Below are 18,719 nucleotides of genomic sequence, written 5' to 3' on the forward strand. Positions count from 1 at the left end.
TGCCACTAAGCTATAGAAAGAGTTGTTCATTTGTGTTGTCACTCAAGATCAGTGGGTTCATCTGGCATAAGAAGCATCTGGGCAGTGTGTTAGACATGAAGTCTCCTGGCCCTACCAGGATTGAGATTCCAATTCAGACAGTTTAAGGTGGGTCCCAGGAACCTGTATTTTTACCAAGCTCCCTAGGTAATTCTGAATGCATGGTCTCCTATCCACACTTTGAAAAACCACTATTCTTTATCTTCTATTGCACGTATTCTACATATGAAGTAATCAAAGAACAAACTCCCTCTTACTTGTAGCATCACCTGGTTGAACTCTTCATAGCTAGGAAGTGATGGAATCCAATTAGATTTCTCTCTAGAGGCTTCTGGATTGACTTTGCCTTTTTAGAAAAAGGAAGAAAGGATAAAAAACTGTCACATTAAAATGATTAGCTTATGGGTATTAGATTTTTCAAAGTTATAATTAATTTTATGGAAACGACTCTCATGAGAAAATGCTGAGTGCTAATGAAGGACCTGAAGTAGACTAACTAATTGCTTATAAATTATCATAAACAAAGAAGTGTTCAGAATTGAAAAAGACCTTGAAGATCATCCACCTGAATTTCTACTCATCTACATGATGACCTCTCTAACAACATTATGATTTTCAACCCCCAATTCTTTTCTTTTCTTGACTTCTTTAAGTCTTCTGAATTCTATCAAAACCCAGTATTCATAATAAACCAGATAAGGTACAGGCTGTGTCGAATGCTCTAGGTGTATTCAGACATCTAAAATCTCCTCAATCCGTAGCGAAAATAAGGAATTCCATGATTTAGTTTCATCGAATTAAGCTTTAGCAAGGCCCCTTAACTAGAAAATCTTTAAGTCATATCTTGTAACTCTCCAAAGCTGCTGACAATGTTCTATCTCTCACACAACCTTCTCCATTCTTCAATGTTTTCTGGTTTTCCCAATGAGCAGTGTTCCGGCTCCTGTGCTCATTCAGAGACTTTGCTATCAACATCTGCCCCTCTCCACCTCCCCCAATCCCACCCACACCCCTAACTTCAGTAACTCAGGGACCTCACTAAACACAGCCCTCCAGTCTCCAGTTATTTTAATGTATGTCAATAAACGTTCGTTTCTTCTCCTCACAAAAATGTTAGAGACCTGGGACCAAAAAAGCATCTCAGACAGAGGAAGCAGTAAGTACAAAGGGAGATAGGAGGTCAAAGGGGCTATGGTAGGGTGACCAAGGGATAGAGCAGTAGGAAATTAAGTCTGAGAGATGGGCAGGACCAGATTATGTAGGGTACATGGTATGGAGTTGGCAATATTCTGAGTGGAACAGGACGTGCTTTTAAGCAGGAGAGTGACGTATGTTTTTAAAAGGTCACTATGGTTGTTTGTGAAAAATAGGTCAAATTGGGGAACAAGAGTAGAAGCAAGGGAGTCTCGCTGGAAAGCTTCTCTGAAAGGAACAGATGATGATGGCCTGGATTAGGTTGGTACACCAAGGCTATGGAAGTGGGCAGAGTGAATGGATTTGAGATATATTTTAGAGGTAAAGCCAAAAGGATTTGCTGATGGATTGGTTGAGGGGGTGGAGGACACAAGAATGACATCTACATTTTTATCTTGAGCAGCTAGAAGAATGGTAGTACCTGTTACTGAAATTGGGAGAACCAAGGCTGGGGGTGTGAGAGGTAATGGAGTGGAGAGGAATCAAGAGGTCCTGAAAAGCCATATTAACTTTCCTGTTAGATATCCAAGCAAAGAAGTCACAGAGGAAACTCTCTTGCTGATTTAATAATGAGTATGATTCTCAAGTATGGAGCTCAGGGAGGAGGTCAGTGCTACAGATAGATTTAAAAAGTGGGGGGGGGCACTGACATCCAGGTAGCCCTTCGAATTAAGGGGCTGGAAAATGAGTGTAGATATTGAAGAGAAAAGGTCCTAGGACTGAGCCCTGGGGCACATCAATGATTAGAAGTTGAAGAGGGAAATAGGGGATGCAAAAGAGAGAGAGACAGAGACAGAGACAGAGAAAGAGAGAGAAGGAATGGCCAATGAGTTAGGAGAGAAACCAGAATCAAGTTATGCAGTTATCCTGGAAGCCAAGAGAAAAATGCTTCAAGAAGGAGGGAGTGGTCACCTGTCCAATGTTTTTGAAATATCAGGAAAGATGAGGACAGTTAAGGGACCAAAGAATTCAGCAATATGGAGGCCACTGCTATTCCTGACAAAAGTAGTTGTCCTGGACTGGTGGGAGCTCCAGCCTCAGTGAAGTGGGTTGAGGAAAGAATGGGGCGTGAGGAAGTGGACACAGGGTCTATACAATCACTTCAAAAAGCTCTGCTGTGAAGACGGCACAGAAGTAAGGCAACAGCTGAAGGTATCATCTGGTCAAGAAAACATTTTTTTAGGTAAGAGCTCTTTACAGCATGGTTACATGCTATGGGTATAACCTGCTCAGATGTTTTGAGTTAAATCTACTTAAATATTACAGGTACTGTTTGACACCCTTGGGGTCCTGTTTCCCTTCGAAAAATTTATCATATGCCTTCAAGTGCCTAAGATACAGAAATTTGCATTGTTATTGCCCAGAATACTTCTACTAATTCTCATTTCCTTTTTCTACTTTTGCATGAACCTCAATAATATTTTCAGCATTGACTATAACAAACTTATGAATAGAGAGAAAATAAATAGCCATGTATCAGAAGGTGCCTCAGGAGATCATCTCGTCATTAATCCCTCCTGGAGATGTTTGAGGTAAAGGGAGAGACCCAGCTGTCCCACCCACAGCTATAAGGATGGGTCGGGGTGCTCAGTTCCAACCTCTCTTCTTCTGTGAAAGGGCAGCAGCACTCTGCGATGTTTTAGCTTTGCCTCCTTTCACAGGATAACCATCACTTTGCAGCATAGCACGCAGTGCTGTGAAGAAGGTCCTGACGGAGTCCTTCGCTTTATTTTCAGATACATCAGGTGCATCCCTAATTGACAAAACAACAATCAAGGTTATTAATAATAAGGGTAGGGCTAGGAATTCAGATGATGGATAATGGATGGGGAGAAATAAGAAGAGAGAAAGGGAGATGTTAATGTCAACATCTGAGCAAAAATCTGGTCCCTTGATAACTCATAGAACAACAAAAACTGTCAATATTAAAATAAGAAAATGAAATCCAATCTCATCTCCCTCAGACTGTGAGGTCCTTGAGGGTATCTGTCTCCATGTCTCCCATACCAAAGCCCACACAGTGTCTGGCACAGTGGCCTATGAATTATATAAAATAAATCCAAAATAATTTGAATGTAATGGTGGGCCTTTGTTCCACCATACATTCTTACCTGCTTTTTCAAGAGTACCTCTGATTAAATACAATTGTTTCTAAATGATCTATAATTATTCAAGAGGCTCTCTAAAAGCCAATGATCCTTCTCAGAGAGAAGGCTGAGCAATGAAATGCTAATTGAGATTTTATTTTTTACCTTTAAAAAAACACAGACCATTCTGAAAAATTCTGACCAAAACTTTTTGATCAGTAGACTGGAATTTACTTTAGATTCTCGAACTGGAAAAATACGGTAATTTATCTTCTCAAATGTAAATGAATTTCAACTCTAGGCAAGCCAAGGCCCCCAAACAGGTTTCTCAACCGATCAGGGACTATAAACCACTTATTCAGTGTCAGTTCTGGGCAGCCACTGTGCAAGGCATGGAGGACACAGTTTGATGAGGGAGGCTGTCAGGACATAGGTAGTGTACACAGTATTATAATAGAGTTGGGGCTGGGGTTATGGAACACCCGCCAGACAGTCAGGTTTCCCCAAGGAAGGAGAATTTTGCTAGATGTGAAATAGGAACGGAGGGCAGGGGAGAGGGCTTTGATGGAAATATCAGTCGTTAGGAATTCATACCTCTTCTTTTTCTTTTTCCCATCCTCATCCATTATTCAGTGCTGTAACAAAGAATTCTGAAATCAAGGTGGAGCCACATTTTACTAAGAAATCAGTCTATGATGAATCACATAAAGCAATAAGACTAATCAAAATTCTCAATTGCATAGCACCTTTCCCTCAAGGAATGCCTACTTCTTTTAAAGATAGAATTTCACTAAATACCAATAACCTTCTCATACGTTATGTAGATGTTGAAGACTTGCTTTATTGTGTGATCCTCGATGAATGTCTGTCACAATAACATTACAAATGAATATATTTGAAAAAGTTACAAAAACACTCTGTGAAGCTACATAACTTAATCCCAAAGTCAAGTATTTGTAGGTTTAATTGCATACCCTTAGATTCCTTTAACTTCCACTGATTCCAAGAACACAGTGAAACAAAGACAGATGTACGTTGAAAGCTTCAGATCTAGCTACAATATCATGTCACAATAGACAAAAATCTGCATTTATCGTTGATATCACAGAAATCCTTGGCATATAAAAATGACCTTGAAATCACCACAGTCCTCTCCTTTGGATTGTATAATTAGACTCGCACATCACCTCAAGGTCAAAAACTCAAGATAGAAGCCAATGACATTCAAATACATGTGTGTTAAATAAGAAGGAACCCTTAAAACATAGCAAACATCTTTAAATGCTCGCAAGGAAGTAAGAGAAAGCTCAGGGGTCAAACACTGGGAAGATCCTGAGAACAAGCTGGTTAGTACACCAACCTGTGATGCTGTGGGGATGGGGAAGCATAGCTATGCAACAGGGGAGCTTGGGCATTAAATGCCCTCTTTGGTGAAGGAGAATCCAAGCAGGGAATTGAAACTAAAACTTACCACCCCCTCCCTAGGTATAGCCCAGACTCCCAGGGGCTACAATTTCATTTAAAGAATTGTCCCACCAGCAAAGGAAGAAAACAAGGAAGTTTGTCTGTCTCAGCATATTCTCGGGGTGGGAAAAAATGGGGTGTTATTAGACTGGGTAAACCTCAGGGTTCCAGGAGAAGCAAAGACAAACCCATTCCGGAGGGAGACTCTCTAAAGCCAGGTTCCACAGAACTTCCACAGATAAGGCACCGGCTGAAGATGAGCTCACCATCCAAAATTAGAAAATACATAAGAAAACAATCTACCAAGGGAGAAATTAGGAGTTTGGGATTAACATATATGCATTACTATATATAAAATAGATAGCCAAAAGGGACCTACTATATAGCACAGGGAACGATACTCAATATTTTGGAATAACCTATAAGGAAAATGAATCTGAGAAGAATATATATATATATATATATATATATATATACACACATATATATAAACTGAGTCACTTTGTTGTACACCTGAAACTAACACAGCATTGTAAATCAACCATACTTCAATAAAAAATAAAATAAAATAAAGAAACCAATCTACCATATGCTAGAATTAGGACACACACATATACTCCCTTCCCCTCCAGCAGTATGAGACCTCCAAGAACTTCAGATAATTAAAATATCTGAAAGCCATTATAAAATAATTGTTTAAAAATATTTAAAACAAAATAGATGGTACTGAAAATATGGGAAAAGACCAGGTAGACGTAAAAAAGAATAAAAGAGAAATTCTGTAAAGACATGTTCAATGAAATTAATTTCAAAAGGATGGATTAAGCAATATATTAAGACAAACCAGATGAGAAAATTAGTCAGTGAAATACAGATATGAGGAAATTTACCATATTGCCTTTACAGAGAGATAATGAAATGGAAAATATGAAACAAGAGGTTATGAAACATGAAGGACAGAATAGAAAGGCCTAATATATCTAATAGGAGTTCCATATGAAAAGACTAGTAAGAATGGGAGACAGGCAGTAAAGAGCCAATAGCTGAAAATTTTCCAGAATGTAAAATGCGACCCAATTTGGATAAACTAAAATAAAACCACATTTAGAAACATCATAGCAAAATTTCAGAACACGAAAGACAGACAGCTAGGCCATTCTAGGCAATAAAACAGATTAATACCAAAGAATAGTATCATACAGACCATCTGCTCTGGCCCTAATGCAATTGCATTACACATCAAGAATAAAAAGATAATATAAAATGCTCTACACTTGAATACTTAAAACAATAGCAATGACAACAACATTTCCTAAATAGCTTTAGAAATCAGAAAATATTCAGAAATGAAGATCTGCAAGAATACTACATATTAAAACCTCTAAAATGCACCTAAAGCAGTACCAAGGAATTTATATGTATGAATGCTTATCAGAAAATAAAAATAAAAGTAAATGAGCTAAACAGTCATCAAAACAAATTGTAAAAATAAGGGTAAAGCTAAAGAAAGGAGAAGCAAGGAAATAATAAACATAGGACCAAAAAAATGATGCAATAAAAAATAATAGATTTTTAAAATATGTTTCTAAAATAAAATTTTCAAAAAACATTGTCATAACCAGATCAAGAAATAAGGGAGAAGATACATTTTGGAATGAAAAATGCATACCTATGAATAAGAGAGATGGTAAAAGCAGTATTATCAACTCTGTGCCCACACATTTGAAAACAGAGACAGAATGGAGTTTTTCCTAGAAAAAAATGTATTTTACCCAAACCTATTTAATAATACAAAGAAAATTTGAATAAATCCTATAAATGGAAAGAAATTCAGTAATTAAAAATTTATCCACAGAATAATAACCTAACCAAACTCGAACAAAACAGCCCCAATGTTTTCACAAATGGATGCTTCCAAATATTTAAATAACAGGTATCTCCTATTACATGCAAATTATGCCAGAAAACAGATAAAGAGGGAAGCCACCCACCCAACTCATTTTATACTGCTAGTATATTCTTTATACCAGACCAGAAAAGGGAAGCTGGGAAGGGAAAATGGGAAAAAGGGAAAATGTTATAAGCCAATTTTATTTGTGATTCATATTCAAAATTCTAAATAAAATTATCAAACCCAAATCAGCATAGTATTTAAAAATTTGGGCTAATTCCAGAAATACCAGGATAATTTCACATTAGAAAAAATATAATTCAACATATCAGACAAAAAGAGAAAAAGAATGTGATCACCTCAGTAGATGCAGAAAATGCATTTGATATAATTCAACATACATATATGACTTTAAAAAATATTCTTAACAGATTAGGTATAGACAGGAACTTTCTTAACCCGGTAAAGGGAATCAACTAAAAACATACTTAAAGGTGGAACATTAAAGATTTCTTTACATTCAGGAAAAAAAAAACAAGAGTGGTTGCTAAAATATTTAGTATATAGTGCTGAAGGTACAAACGAATGCATTAATATAAAAAAATAAAGTGAATTACTCTTGGAAAGGAAAAATAAAACCGTCCTCAGTCATGAATACTATAATTATCTACATAGAAAATCCAAGAGATTCTGCAATTTACTAGAAATAATTAAATAGTTCAGCAAGGTTACTGTATACAAGAAAAATATTTAAAAATTAATTTTGTTTCTATATACTGGCAACCAAAATTAGAAAATATTTTTAAAGATACAATAACAACCAAAATTTATAGGGACTACTGCTTATGGCCATGAAATAACTGATATGGGACTAGTCTTCTTACCATGAACAGCTAAGAAACTGGACAAATCACAGGAAATACCTATTCGGATACACTGTACAGTAGGCAGCTCAAGACTGTGATCACTGAGGTAAGAACAAAAATGAGAGCAGCCCTACCTAAAGTTACATCCAGACCATGGTTCAGGGAGCAGAATCCTAAGCAGAGCACAGCAGTCTCACTAAAATTAGGAGACAGAAATAAGAGTTCAGGAAGGCCAAGACGGAGGGAATTTGTGGAGCAGAACACCAGAAAGAAAGAACCTGTGGGGGTGGGGGTGGGGTAGAATCCTCCAGAAATCTGAATATCCATTCTCTTGAATCTTTGGCTGAATACTAAGCTTGCCCGTGCAAGGTGACACTCTACAAGACCAGTCAAAGAATAACTACCAGGAACAAATACAATAAATCCAAAACTAAATAACAATCACAGCTTACACATGGCTGGAAGTCATCTGAGTTTCATCCAGCAGAGTGTAGGAAAAAGACTGAAAAAATTAACAGAGCTTTGGTATGGGGTAGTATCAGGCAATCTAAAATATATGTAACTAGATTCCCAGAAGGGGCAAGAAAAATAATATTTGAATAATGGCCAATCTTTTTCCCATACTGGATGAAAAATATAAACTCATATATTCAAGCTCAATGAATCCAAGAAAATAAACACAATGAAAAACTTACCAAGGCACATCGTAAACAAATTGCTGAAAATCAATTACAAAGAGAAAATCTTAAAAGCAAACAGAAATAAAAGATACATTTAATACAGAGTAGGGAAGAATGTCCTCTGTCTGACTCCTTATCAGAATAACCCAAGCCGAAAGAAAATTAAACATCTTTAAAGTTCTGGGGGGCAGAGATCAACCCAGAATTCTATATCCAGCAAAAATATACCATTCAAAGACACTGAAGGTAAAATAAAGACATCTTCAGATGAATAAAATCTGGAAGAAGTCAAGGCCAGCATACTAGCACTACCAGAAATGTTAAGGAAGGACTTCGGGTAGAAGGAAAATGATGCCAGATAGAAACTCAGATCTATATAAAGAAATGAAAAGCACTGGAAATAATATATATGTGAATAAAAATAAATTTTTTATCTTTAATTTCTTTAAAAGATAACTGAAATAAAAGCAAAGAACTGTAAGCTTTATAATACATGTAGACATCAAACCTATGACAATAATAACATAGAAAACAGGAGGGTGGAAAACAAAAATCTCCTGTTGCAAGGTTCTTACATTATACATGAAGTGGCACAATATTAATTCACAGAGACAGTAATAAATTAAAGATGTATACTATAAATTGCCTAGAGCAACAAATAAAACTCACCTGAGATATAGATTATAAATCAAAATAGATAAAATGGAATACTAATTACTCACTTCATCCAAAAGAAAGCAGAAAAAGACAAAGAAAACAAAGATCAAATGAGACAAACAGAAAACATATAGCAAGATGGTAGATTTAAACCTCACCATATTAATAACTATATTAACTGTCAGTGGACTAAAGGCACAAATGTAGAGCCTAGGATTGTTAAAAGTGGGTATAAAAGTAAGACCAACTATCTTGTCTACAGGATACTCACTTTAATTATAAAGACCCAGATAGCTTGCAAGTAAAAGATTAGAAACATATATGCTATGTAACCCTAATGATGTAAAGCTTGAGTGGCTAATTAGTATCAAAGACTCCAGGTAAGGAATGTTCCTAGAGAAAAAGATTGACCTGACTCCTTTATCATTTTCATAATGATAAAGGAGTCAATCAAGAAGACAAAACAATCCAAAACAGGTATACACCTAATTATAAAGTTTCAAAATGAAGAACTGAAAGAAGAAATAAACAAACCCACAATTACAGCTGGTGAGTTCACTCTCTTCTATCAGTAATCAGTAGAACAAGTAAACAGAAAATAATTAAGGATATTGAAGACTTACTATAGTGCCAACAAACTTGGCCCCATTTGTTGACAGAATACTACACCCAGCAACTGTAAAACACACGTTTTCCATTCAATTTGTAACAGAAATAGTGATTCAAAATGTGCTGGGCCATAAGACCAGTTTTAGTAAATTTAAAGCATTAAAATCATACAGATTATGTTCTCTGATGAAAACAATTAAATTACAAATCAATAGTAGGGCTTCCCTGGTGGCACAGTGGTTGAGAATCCGCTTGCCAATGCAGGGGACACAGGTTTGATCCCTGGTCTGGGAAGATCCCACATGCTGCGGAGCAACTAAGCCCATGTGCCACAATACTGAGCCTGTGCTCTAGAGCCTGCGAGCCACAACTACTGAGCCTGCGTGCTGCAACTACTGAAGCCCATGCACCTAGACCCTGCGCTCCGCAACAACAGAAGCCACCAAGTAAGAAGCCCGTGCACCACAACGAAGAGTAGTCCCCAATTCACCACAACTAAAGAAAGACCGCGTGCAGCAACAAAGACCCAATGCAGCCAAAAATAAATAAATAAATTTATAAAAACAAACAAAAAAAGGAAATCAATAATAAATAAATAAATCTCTGGAAAACCCCCAAATATTTGGAAATTAAATAACACACTTCTAAATCATTTCTGAGTCAAAGAAGAAACCTTTGGAAAAGGTTTAAACAAAGAAAATTAGACAATATTTCTAACTGAATGATAATATTAACTTTTAATTCCCCAAACTTCAATAATCTAATTGTAATGTATTAAAATTGCATTATGCATATTTATGGTATATTTCCATCAAGAAAAGTCAAATCTATATAATTGCTCAAATCACTTTTTCATGTTCTACAATTACATTTATGTTTCTTCATATAGAAAAGAAACTATATAGTGCTTAGTAGTTAATTTAACAAAAATGTGCAAAATTATTTCACAGAAAATAATGTCTTTATTGATGAATATAAAAGAAGATCTAAATGAATGGAAAGGTAGGTCATATCCCTGGACAGAAATCCCAATATAAATTTATCAGATCTCCCCAACTAATCTACAAATTAACATAACTGATCAAAACTCAGTAGATATTTTGCTTTGGGTTTGGTTTTCTATATAACTTCAAAAGTTAATTACAAAATTCCCATGGAAAGCAAAAAGTCAGAAATATCCACAATAATTTTGAAGAACAACAATGTACAAGGATGTGCTCTACTAGACATCAAGGCTTCTTGTAAAGCTATATAGTGCTTAGGTAAATGGATAATGGTGCAAAGCATAAGTAGAGAAAAACAGGACAGAAGAGACCCATTAGGAACAGATCGATGCATAAATTGAAATTTGATTTGTGACAAAAGAAGCATTATACTTTTGAAATTTCTACCATGGAGTGTGTGTGTGTGTGTGTGTGTGTGTGTGTGTTTTAATATAGTCCTTTCTGTATACTGAGGCAACAAAATTTGTTTGCAAGCTATTTAAATACAAGCGTCACGCCTTATATGTCTTTGCTATTTCCAACAGCACCCAGCTCTACACAGAGAAGACACTCAAAACACACCATTAAATTCTCCTGCCAGAACCTCCAAATAAATTCTCAGATTATATAAAGTATAAGGGGCAGGATTTGATACTGGCTCCACCATTGATTAGGCAAGTTAAACTAAGTTTCAATCTCCTTGTTTGGAAAATGGGGATAATAATAGTACCCACTTTCATAGGCTTGTTGTAAAGGTTAAATGAGTACGTAAATCACTTTGGCATAGTGGTAAATGCTGAGTACTAAATAAATGTTAATCATTATTTTTAAAAAGCTCACGCCACTAAATATCTAACGACTTTCCTTATCCATTGGACAGGGTCAGCACAGACACTTGTTAATTACTGGCCTGTTCCAATCAGTAATTCATTCTAAAACAAAGACTTAAAAACTTACACGGGTCTGGGGGGGGGAGAACATACAAAGACTAAAAAAAGAATATAGTTAATTAAAAGTTCTCAGGCCAAAAGTAGCCAGCCTTCCTATGCAAAGTAACAATTATTTCATTCAGAATAGCAGAGTGTGAGTGCCTTTTTCCAAAATCAATGGGAAATAACCTAAAACCTCATCAAATTTTATTCCTAAAGTATAATATAAAGGTCAAAACTCAAGCAGGTCATGCTTGCAAAGATTTCTTCTTTTGGGAAGGCAAGGCACTTTCAATTTTCTGGTATGAGTGTGTGTGTGTGTGTGTGTACACGCACATACACACATATTTTTAGTTCACAAGAAAGCACACTGAATAGATGGGTTATGATCAGCTCTCTGTAGTTGGGAATCACTTACGCAGATACTTTCTAGTGTGACAATTATGATGGCATAGGTTATCAATGTTCTGTTGGGATAAAATTCACAGTCAAAGGAATCTTCACTCAGTTTCTCAGTCTCATACCTGCCAGAACCAAATAAATTAACATACTCACAGTTCAGGCTCCGTTGCAGTATTCACCTCTGGATACAAGTGACTTGCTGATCAAATCTGGGCTTCTGCTGCTAATGCTCTTGAAAACATATTGCAGGGGCCATGTCTGGGGCCTATGTGACACACATAACATGTGCCATCGTCTCCCAGTACAAATACTTCAGGACTAAACGACACTAAAAGTTTAATCCTGAATTAGAATTAAAGTGAACACATCCTGAGAACTACTGCAGGACTCAGCTAGTGCCCGTGTGTGTTCAATCTTCCATCATCCCTGCACTGCTTTCAAGAGTCTCAGAGTTGCTACACTCTGCAGCTGCCAAAGCAGAGAAAATGGGCTAACAAGCACCAGAGTAGCAAGAGCATGACTCTTTGGGTGCAAACCTAGGGGAGCAGAAAGCCTTAGAACAAAGCCTACAACACAGTAATGTAACAAATTTACTTACATATCTCAAGGTTGATGGCCTTTCCAACAAATTCTCCCACAGTTCAGACAGATACAGGAACTCAGCCACCTTTGCCTGTTCTGCCTGAGGATTTATACATTTGAATTTTAATGAAGTTCCATGTGAAATATCTACACTTGTTGCATTCTGCAATTTGAAACAGAGTAACATTTGCCCAGAACTAGGAGTCCAAGGTCCCTTTATCCTTCTCCTCCTAAGATTACATTCCTTATTTCATGGAAAGTCTCAGCATTTGTGACACTCCCCAGTAGATTTTTCATATTTTTTTTAATCAATGCAGAGTCCACTGGAAAGCATGTTTGTGAAGAATCTGTCTTATGAAAAAATAATTGTTATAGTATTAGCTGGAAAAGATAACAATATTGTATATACTATATCAGCCCAATCATTTAAAGCATGATATATGAATGAAGAAATAAAATACTGTGTAAAAATGGGACTGGGGGCAAAAACATTCAGAGGTGTCCTTGGGTGATGGAACTTTGGAAGGTTAAAACTTTTTTTGCATGTTTAAAGTTTGCTCTAATTAGTATGTGTAGCATTCAAAATTAAGAAACACCTTTCAAAAATAATATGAGAGTCAGTGTTGAACAGTGAAGAGTCTGGGCTTTGGAATCAAGTGGACCTGGGTTCAAATTCCAATTCTACCTCTTTATAATTGTGTGACCTTTGGTGAGTTCCTTAACCTTTATGAGTCTCAAGTATCTCAACTGTAAAATCTGGAATATAATACTGACATGTCAAGGTTTTTATAAGAATTAAGTTGATATATATATAAAGTGGCACATGGTAGCCACTCAATAAGTTGTAGCTTTAATTAAAGGTATTAGCAGCAGGATAAAATCTACAGGACTGGGACTTCCCTGGTGGTCCAGTGGTTAAGACTTCCACTACAGGGGGCACGGGTTCGATCCTGGTCGGGGAAAAAAGAGAAAGAAAGAAATCTAAAGGACTTTGAAGAAGTTCCATTCTTCTCAGAGAGGGAAGCAATGGCCAAAAATTGGCAATACAGGGAGGTTTCTTGATGCCACTTGTTGGGGCAAGAAGGAGAGAACCTTGAGATCAAGCTGGGTAAATCTAACATGTCATGGACAAGTGGTGTCTCAGGTCTGGGTATAGAGTCAGGGCATCAGGACACCTAATGGATGTCCTCATCAACAGCAACATGAGGCGGAAGAGCCTGACTCTGTAGTGGTACCGAGCTGCACAGAAGCCTCATTTCCTCCTGCAGTGTGCAGCTGCCCATCTGTAGGAATGGAGGCGGGGATGAAGAGATTGACCCTTGCTCGGAGTTTTTCTGGGCACCAAGGAGGACAAGAGGCACTAAGGATATTGGCCAGAAAAAGTTCTTGAAGTCTTGGACCATAATGTAAAGATTAACTAAGTAAAGAAGCTGTGGGCAGGGATGGGGGAGGTTCCCTGAGGAAAAAGGACAGCAGTCAAGTGGCTGGAATGAATTAGAAGAGGGAGAAGAGCAAGGGTACTAAACGTATCACAGAAAGGGCAGTGGAAGAAGAGGAGGTTAGGGGCATCACTGGGGAGAATGAGCGGAAAATGTCACCAGCGGTTCTGGTAATACCAAATGCAATCATGAAAAATATTGTTTTTCACAGAGAGAGAGCGAGAGAGCGAGAGAGCGAGCACATCTTCACCTTTCCACACCCCCAAAGGGGCTGAAGTTAACTAGTAAGTGCCCTATCACCAAGGAAAAACTGCCCTCTCTGCGGGGCTGCCTGAATCCCAGGCAGTCGCTGGGAGGCCTCGTGAGCTAGTCACGCAGATTTAGTCCTACTTCAGCAGCAGCCAGAACTGCGCTGAGCTTCCTCCACCCAGCTCCCTGCCAGTCTGTCAGTCAGCTCAGCGAGGCTGACAGAGACAAGGAAGCCCCTGTGGCCTCCTCCACACAATAATGGCCAGAAAGTGGTTGGCTCAAGTAAACATCACTTTAAATGTTTATATGGAATTTTAAAGAAAACCAGAGAGGGTCTGAAAAAAAGCAGAATATAGGGGTGAATGCATCTTTGGCTATTACTGAGGTTACAACATTTGTTTATTTTCAACTAAGCTACAGTAATCAGGACAGTATGGTACTGGCACAAAAACAGAAACATATATCAGTGGAACAGGATAGAAAGCCCAGAGATAAACCCACGCACATATGGTCACCTTATCTTTGATAAAGGAGGCAAGAATATACAGTGGAGAAAAGACAGCCTGTTCAATAAGTGGTGATGGAGAAATTGGACAGCTACATGTAACAGAATGAAATTAGAACACTCCCTAACACCATACACAAAAATAAACTCAAAATGCTTTAAAGACCTAAATGTAAGGCCAGACACTATCAAACGCTTAGAGGAGAACATAGGCAGAACACTCTATGACATAAATCACAGCAAGATCCTTTTTGACCCACCTCCTAGAGAAATGGAAATAAAAACAAAAATAAACAAATGGGCCCTAATGAAACTTAACAGCTTTTGCACAGCAAAGGAAACCATAGACAAGACGAAAAGGCAACCCCTAGAATGGGAGAAAATATTTGCAAATGAAGCAACTGACAGAGGATTCATCTCCAAAATTTACCAGCAGCTCATGCAGCTCAATATCAAAAAAACAAACAACCCAATCCAAAAATGGGCAGAAGACCTAAACAGACATTTCTCCAAAGAAGATATACAGATTGCCAACAAACACATGAAAGGATGCTCAACATCATTAATCATTAGAGAAATGTCAGTCAAAAGTACAAAGAGATATTAGCTCACACAGGTCAGAATGGCCATCATCAAAAAATCTACAATCAATAAATGCTGGAGAGGGTGTGGAGAAAAGGGAACCCTCTTGCACTGCTGGTGGGAATGTAAATTGATGCAGCCACTATGGAGAACAGTACGGAGGTTCCTTAAAAAAACTAAAAATAGAACTACCATACGACCCATCAATCCCACTACTGGGCATATACCCTGAGAAAACCATAATTCAAAAAGAGTCATGTACCACCACAGTGTTCATTGTAGCTCTATTTACAATAGCCAGGACGTGGAAGCAACCTAAGTGTCCATTAACAGATGAATGGATAAAGAAGATGTGGCACATATATACAATGGAATATTACTCAGCCATAAAAAGAAATGAAATTGAGTTATTTCTAGTGAGGTGGATGGACCTAGAGTCTGTCATACAGAGTGAAGTAAGTCAGAAAGGGTAAAACAAACACCGTATGCTAACACATATATGTGGAATCTAAAAAACAAAATCAAAAAATGGTCATGAAGAACCTAGGGGCAAGACGGGAATAAAGACAGAGACCTACTAGAGAATGGACCTGAGGATACGGGGAGGGGGAAGGGTAAGCTGGGACAAAGTGAGAGAGAGGCATGGACATATATACACTACCAAACGTAAGGTAGATGGCTAGTGGGAAGCAGCTGCATAGCACAGGGAGATCAGCTGGGTGCTTTGTGACCACCTGGAGGGGTGGGATAGGGAGGGTGGGAGGGAGGGAGACGCAAGAGGGAGGAGATATGGACATATGTGTATATGTATAACTGATTCACTTTTTTATAAAGCAGAAACTAACACACCATTGTAAAGCAATTATACTCCAATAAAGATGTTAAAAAATTACAACTCCTAAGATTATATCTCATCACTTATTCATCCATCTGAAGGAAACATAATTTTCCAATGGATAAAATCAAGAATGGAAATTAAACTAGAGTGGATTATGTAGTTCATGTACCACATACAGTGCCAAATAAGCCCAGAATGGCAAGTGGCAAAGTCACGCTGCAAATGAGATCCAGAAACAGGATCAGACTTCCTGATTCCTTTGGGGTGTCCCTAATGAGTGGCTTTTCTTTTCTTGAACACGAATTCTTTCATCAGGCTCTCCCTGCACAGACCTGGGTGCTGGACTGGGCGAGGTGGTGGGGGAAGGCAGCAATGAAGGAAATGAGCCCAATAGCACAGGCACAGACACATCTACACAGGTCACACGTCCACTCTTTCCCAGACCGAAGCTGAGGCTCATTCTCTGCATATTTTTTGGCCTCTTCTGAGGACAGGGCCAGGTCAACTGTGTCCATTGTTGTATTTCCGGGTACCCCTCACTGTTCCTGGTAGAAAATGCATGCTGCATATATGCTTGTTGAATGAATAAATGAATGAAAAAGCACCGAGTCCTAACTGCCAAAATGCTGATGAGCAGCCAAACGTTGCTGAACGCCTCTCACCCAGCTAATCCTGTTCCTAAAAGACAGATGAGTTAAACAAAAAACAAGAAACAAAAAACAAACAAAGGCAAACCCAGATCTGTAGAGAAACAAAGTCAGATCTAAAAGTGTATCTCGGGACTTCCCTGGTGGTGCAGTGGATGAGAATCCACCTGCCAATGCAGGGAACACGGGTTCGAGCCCTGGTCCCAGAAGATCCCACATGCTGCGGAGCAACTAAGCCCATGTGCCACAACTACTGAGCCTGCGCTCTAGAGCCCACAAACCACAACTACTGAAGCCCGCCTGCCACAACTACTGAGCCCGTGTGCCACAACTACTGAAGCCCATGCGCCTAGAGCCCGTGCTCCGCAACAAGGGAAGCCACTGCGATGAGAAGCCCGCGCACTGCAACGAAGAGTTGCCCCCACTCGCTACAACCAGAGAAAGCCCGTGCACAGCAACGAAGACCCAACGCAGCCAAAAGTAAATAAATAAAAGTGTATCTCTTATTGGTTTTGCACTTTGGGGAATTCTGCCTGGCATGTTCTCTTAGCCTGAGGCAATAAGGAAAACTAAAAGGCAAAATGTTCTTACATCCTTCACCATTCTGGCAGAATAGTTCAAGTTTCTATATGGGGCAGTAAAAACTGAACCTGACCCTGAAACAGATCCAAAGTCCATTAAATTCCTAATCCTAGTCTTATTCCAATTATGTCTCTGTATCTTCTTACAAACCCCTCCCATGGTCTGGCCAGTTCTGAAATGTCAGCAATTCATTGAAATCCTTGTCCCCACTATGCCTTGGATGCACGGAGAGTTTCGGGTAATCTACATAAATCCACTGATTCAAGGCAAAGGAATAAACACTGCTGGACTGAAAGCTTCCCAGAAGGTGGTACCAGAAATTACTGTGTAACGGACACAGAAGCCTTCAACCAGTGGATGGAAAGAACATCACAGGCAGAAAACAGAGCCTGAGTAAAGGGCACCAACGTGAAATGTCATGGTTACATCAAATGGTCCTTACTGCTTCCTAGCATGTGAACTTGGGCAACTTATTTAACCTTTCTGAGTCTCTGTGTCCTCATCTGTAAAATGGGAACAATAATAGCACCACTTCACAGGGCGCTTGTGAAGATTCACTGACATAATGGATATCAAAGTGCCTACCCTAGTGCCAGATATAGAGTAAGGCTGCAATAAATGCTTGTAAACAAAGTGTGATAAGAGACAGAAAGTAGAATAGTGGTTACCAGGGGCTGGGGGCAGGGGGATATGAGGATACAGTTTAATGGGGACAGGGTTTCAGTTTGGGATGATGAAAAACTTCTGGAAATGAAGAGTGGCGATGGTTGCACAGCAATGTGAATGTATTTAATGCCACTCGATTGTAGGCTTAAAAAATGTTAAAATGGGAAATTTTATGTTACGTATATTTTACTACCACAATAAAAAATGCAAACAAAACAAAACAAAAGTAAAGTGAAAGGCCTACCCAGCAAAGCATCACAGTGTGACTGAAATCGAGACTACTTAGGAAGGGAGGTGGGAGCCAGAACGTCAGGCTGAGGAGAAATGTGAACTTGATCTACCAAGTGCCCTGCGGGAACACTTGGAAGTGCTATGACTTGAACTTGTATTTTAAAAAGATGTCATTGATATTGCCATTTTATAAATATCTCCCTGGGGTGGATTAGATGGCTAGAAAGAAGTTGAGGCTGAAAGAAGGATGTCAGACTTCTGCTGTTTAAAATGTGGTCTCCAGCTCGGCAGAATGGGTCCTACCTGAAATAATAGTCTCAGGCTGCCCCAGAACTGCCAAATCAGAATCATCATGGTGCAAGATCTCCAAGTAGCACATACGCACCATAACCTTTGGGAAGCACTGGGCTAGAAGACCCGAGGAGTTCGGCTGGGAGAGGCTGAGGACTCAAAGCAGGGTGGAGCCACAACTGCCGATGTTTATGGGGTTTACTACACACGTAGCTAGGTGTGAGTATTTCACGAACCATCATTCAATCCTCACAACAGTCCTGTGCGTAAGGTGTTATTACTCTCACTTCCCACATGGAATACTAT

At 38.6% G+C, this 18,719-nt stretch overlaps 1 protein-coding gene across 1 annotated transcript in view; it reads right to left on the reverse strand.

The window, feature by feature from the left end:
• PASD1 (PAS domain containing repressor 1) overlaps positions 1 to 18,719 on the reverse strand; it is a gene marked incomplete at its 3' end in the record, with an annotated part of 115,113 nt that overhangs the window by 67,236 nt on the left and 29,158 nt on the right. The window contains exons 3-5 of the mRNA XM_081222188.1: positions 3,915 to 3,955; positions 2,832 to 2,986; positions 297 to 385 (exon numbers count right to left, since the gene is read on the reverse strand). Of these exons, the coding sequence (XP_081078314.1) occupies positions 297 to 385; positions 2,832 to 2,986; positions 3,915 to 3,946 (276 nt within the window). The 5' untranslated portion in view covers positions 3,947 to 3,955. The remainder of the gene's footprint in view (positions 1 to 296; positions 386 to 2,831; positions 2,987 to 3,914; positions 3,956 to 18,719) is intronic.

Source organism: Mesoplodon bidens (assembly GCF_964165515.1).
Source record: "Mesoplodon bidens genome assembly, chromosome: X".
Taxonomy (NCBI): domain Eukaryota; kingdom Metazoa; phylum Chordata; class Mammalia; order Artiodactyla; family Ziphiidae; genus Mesoplodon; species Mesoplodon bidens.